This window comes from Asparagus officinalis, chromosome 8, assembly GCF_001876935.1.
Source record: "Asparagus officinalis chromosome 8, Aspof.V1, whole genome shotgun sequence".
NCBI classification, from domain to species: Eukaryota; Viridiplantae; Streptophyta; class Magnoliopsida; order Asparagales; family Asparagaceae; genus Asparagus; species Asparagus officinalis.
The window spans coordinates 28,571,101-28,574,128 of NC_033801.1; the positions used below are offsets into that span (position 1 = coordinate 28,571,101).

A 3,028-nucleotide genomic window follows, 5' to 3' on the forward strand; every position below is an offset into this window, starting at 1 on the left:
CAACAAAAAAGAAGACAAAAACAAACAAGCAAAACAGCCACCTTCCCCCACACATGCGCATGCACACAGAGAATAAAGGATACAATGGCGGGAAATGATGAGAATCCTAATGCTCATAAATGAAACAAGAGATAAATAAGTTGATAGTAAGCAGATTGAAGTCCTGGTTGTTTCCATAACAGCTTAAGAATTAGCTAATATGTTATCTTGTAGGCAAAGAGTTATCCTTATTCACAAGCACACTTATGAGACAGAATCATAGGATTTATTATCACCAATCAACAGTCAGATCTGACCATATAGTTACAGCTACTACATCAAAGTCTATCATCGTTCCTTATAGAGGCATAACAATCTATCATACAAGAGATTACGACAACAAAACATAATGGCTGTTCGAACAAGTGAGCAACAATTAGTTTCTCAGGTAAGAAGGGGCGGGGGGGAGGGGGAGGGGGGTTGAAAGTATAGCTTAAAATCCTAATATGGGACCAGTTACTCAAGTAGTATTATGTGCTGTATACACAATAATAATAGAGCAACAGTCACGGTTTTAATCATGATAAGCATCACATTCAGAACAAATTAAAGATTTATATATTATTATACTATCCGGTCGTGACTGAAAGAAAGAGGTTTTATGTTGAACATTGCATTTTCCATGAACACTTACCAACCCAATTATTAAAAGCTATATATGTATAACTACTTTCCACCAGACCATGAGCAAGACACATGTTTTGTAGGACATGTCCCTTAGGTAAAAAACTTGAACAACCATAGCTGTAGATAGCCATATATGTATAACTACTTTCGACCAGACCATGAGCAAGACCTACATGTTTGTAAGACATGTCCCTTGGGTAAAAAAATTCTTGAACAGTCATAGCTGTAGATGGCCAGGCTTTATTATGCTATTGTTTTCTAAGGGAGAAGCACTTTACAATAGGATAATGTGATGTTTTCTATCATGACTTATGCTTAAGAGAATAAGAGGGACAAGTTAGCAAACCTAGTTTCCTAAACAATGTTTCAACTTTCAAATGCAAATCATTCTCAGGAAAGGCATAAGAAATAGGCATGTCATGGGACTAGAATGCAATACATTTTTTTGACAAATATAATTATGGTACTACCATATCATTTTGTTTTCAGCCTTCTGCGCTCATATATGCTCCTCTATGATTTATCTTCCTATTGTAGCGGGCACAAAACTGCATTTTGGTATATATTTTAAGCCAACTACACCATAATTGAACTTTCCAGTCATGGAGTACTTGTATCAAATTATCCAATTTTGTTATTTCACGTCAAAAACCTATGCAATACAGACGATATATCATTCCACTTGACCTAAAGGTAAGGCTTGTAATAAAATGGTAAGCTTCTAAGAATACTTCCCTCAAATGAAATGCGTATTAATAGCTATAACAGGATAAACCCCCAAGGTTCTCCATGATTAGTTAACATAGACAGTACTGATCTGAACAGAATTACTCAATGGATAGAAAATCAAATGCAGCATTCAACAACCATTATATGCATGTTACTCTAGTGACCAATTTTGTAAAAAGACAAATTGATGTCCTTGTTCATTGCATCACTAATAATAAATAATTAACTCCTCACAAGTTTTCCCAAATGGTTGCAATTATATACATACCTTCCTAGTTTGTAAGGGAGGAAACAATGAATTCATAGTCAAACAGTTACCATTATAAAACTAAATAAAAGCAACACATAATCAGAAGGCACTTTACATAAATAAACAACTGCAATCAATAACTAACTACATAATGTAGAATAAACCAAAAGAAATAATAAACCGATAAAACAATTACCTCTGCTGCCAATCTCTGCACCATAAGGGCAGCACACGCTCTCGCGTTCACCCATCGCCACTGCAAATTCCGGTTATCCAACAATCTCAACAGATGCGCCTCCTCGATCCTGTTCTCGCCTTTCTTCGCTCTTCTGACCTCCGCTGCAAAGCTTATGATTGAAGGTGCATTGCCCACCTGCTGCCCGTTTGGCAACGGTGAAGAACTCCCCATCACGCTACTATTCCCTCTCCCTCTCAAAGGGCTCGCCATTCCTCTCGCGGGAGACCCTGCGGCCTTACTAGGTGAAGAAGGCCTAATCGGCCTATTTGGTGAAGCTGCTGATCTCGGTGACGACAATGGGCTATCGCTCAAAGTCCTTTTGATGGCCGGTGACTTTATTCCAGGCTCAGGAATTCTTCTCAGCCTACTACCATTCTCTTGCCAAAATCTCGCAGGTACGCTTATTCCTCTCGACGTTACCTTGGCTCTCAGTGGCACTGAAACCTCATTAGCACCCGAATTGCTTCCCGATGACACACTGTCACTATCTGAATCCAAACCCATCTGCCCATCGAACGAAACCCTCCTCGTCCCGTCCTCCATTAAAACCGACGACTGCTGAAGCAACCTAACAGTAGCCAAGATCGGATCTTTCTTACTATCAGAGCAATCCAAGCTCCTCGTAAGCGAGCTCGACAGCGATCTAGCAGCCGGCCAGCGGCGGGAGTGAGAATGCTCCACCGGCTTCGAGTTCTCCGTCTTCGCATCTGATCTCCTCCGCTCCGGCGTCGGTTTTCGGGTCGGATTCGGGGAATTCGAGGCGGCCTTCGCTTTACTAGTCTGATAGAAGAAGGATTCCCCTTGAAAAGACACAGAGAGAGACCTCGTCGTCGTGCAAAGGGCTCTCGCAGCGTTCGAGATAGTCTCTTGAGGGTTTGATTTGGGGGTTGAGGGTCGAGAGCGATCGACCGAGTGAGATCGCTTCGATTGGGACAATGCAGTTGGAGTCGAGGGTCGAGGAGTCAGCAGAGGCGAGGGATACCTTCTAGAAGCCGACGAAGAGGTCGAATTTGAGGATGAAGACGTATACGACGTCGAAGTCGAGGTTGAGGACGAAGAAGAGAGGTATCGAGAGGTGATCTCCTTGGTTCTAGGTCTTCGTGAAGAGATCGTGGCGTTGTCTTTCTCAGAGGGGATCAATGGCG

General features: G+C 41.8%; 1 protein-coding gene across 1 annotated transcript in view; it reads right to left on the reverse strand.

Moving 5' to 3' along the window:
• The window catches only part of LOC109821058 (QWRF motif-containing protein 2-like), a gene marked incomplete at its 5' end in the record, with an annotated part of 20,243 nt that extends 17,217 nt beyond the window's left edge, over window positions 1-3,026 (reverse strand). The window contains one exon of the mRNA XM_020387253.1: window positions 1,842-3,026. Coding sequence (XP_020242842.1) covers window positions 1,842-3,026 — 1,185 coding nt within the window. The remainder of the gene's footprint in view (window positions 1-1,841) is intronic.